Here is a 1,348-nt window from a genome sequence, read left to right as displayed (position 1 = left end):
ACTAATTACTTTCACCCCAAATACTAATTGGTTGAAATTTTAAATTTTTAAAATGTGCCACGATCCTAGGTTTTGCCCATTTGTCAGTAAGACTTTTTACTCATTTAAAACACAATAAAATTTAATATGCTCCCTTATTATTTTATATATTTTAATATGTACAGGTCAGTAAGCATGTTGTTTGAATTTTTACATAAATATTGTGTTACGCTGAATGACGATGCAACATTATTTCAACCAAATTTTGACATTTTATTCTCCAAAAACTTATTTGAAACCTTAAAAGTAGACACTTTACTTACATTTAATGTGCTTTCTATGGACATAAAATCACTTTTGTACATTTCTTTTGATGCAGACATCATATATATACGTTTTTTTTTTTTTTGGCATATGGGGTTTTCACTGTAGCATTGAGTTCTTGCAGATTGAGTTTGGGTCTGTATGTTAATGCATCTGTGTGTTTCAGCAACATGGCAGTGTGTTCTGGAGGAAGGGTGCGAGACGAACCCTGAATCAGCTGGACCCACAGAAACATCTACACCATCAGTTACAGGTGACCACAACATCAGCTTCTCTGAACCGAGATCCTTCTCTCTGTCCTGATGCCGAGGGTCTAACGTCCAGTGGTAATGGTTAATACTTGACCTGATGTATGACAGAAGCGGATTCATGGATATCTGCTTGAACAGGGCAGCAGAAAACATGTATAACATCATGCACACACCTGTGGAAGTGGGAGCATAAAATACACTCTGTAGTACAGTATAGTATAGTTGTATTGCATGCATACTGCTTCTGTGTGTTGATATCTATCTGTATACTCGGTGTGTTGTGTGTGCAGGAGTGTTTTGCGGTGCGGGACAGTCCGGTGTGGATGGACTCGAGTACTTCAGATCAGTGTCAGTGTCTGGAGACGGCAGTAGGAGGAGCTCAACGCCTCGCAGACATCACCGGCTCACGAGCGTACGAGGTGCGTTTAACCCCGTCCTGTACTGTAATTACATTCATCTAAGTTCACAGTCTCTTAATGTTTTGTGTATTTGCTCACCAGCGCTTCACTGGAAATCAGATTGCCAAGATTTATCACTCGAAACCGAAGGAGTTCAGTGAGACGGAGGTAAAACTCAACGCTCAGATCAATACAATGCTCTCTAGATCACCTAAAAGCTGATTAAAAAAAATATTTCAGTAGAAAATAAATCAACAAAAAAACATTTCATGGAGTCTTTAAGATCAGTTCAGCAATTAAAATATGTATATATTTAAATTGATATAAATTAGTAATATTATATATATATATAAATATTGTCATATAATATTATGTATAAAAATAAAATTATATAAA

The 1,348-nt window shown here is 36.3% G+C and overlaps 1 protein-coding gene across 1 annotated transcript in view; it reads left to right on the top strand.

The window, feature by feature from the left end:
- The window catches only part of xylb (xylulokinase homolog (H. influenzae)), a 31,695-nt gene that overhangs the window by 8,819 nt on the left and 21,528 nt on the right, over nucleotides 1-1,348 (top strand). The window contains exons 5-7 of the mRNA XM_016236858.1: nucleotides 470-556; nucleotides 845-973; nucleotides 1,055-1,120. Coding sequence (XP_016092344.1) covers nucleotides 470-556; nucleotides 845-973; nucleotides 1,055-1,120 — 282 coding nt within the window. The remainder of the gene's footprint in view (nucleotides 1-469; nucleotides 557-844; nucleotides 974-1,054; nucleotides 1,121-1,348) is intronic.

Source organism: Sinocyclocheilus grahami, unplaced genomic scaffold, assembly GCF_001515645.1.
Source record: "Sinocyclocheilus grahami isolate Dianchi unplaced genomic scaffold, SAMN03320097.WGS_v1.1 scaffold499.1, whole genome shotgun sequence".
Taxonomy (NCBI): Eukaryota; Metazoa; Chordata; class Actinopteri; order Cypriniformes; family Cyprinidae; genus Sinocyclocheilus; species Sinocyclocheilus grahami.
This window is presented reverse-complemented; position numbering and strand designations above follow the sequence as displayed.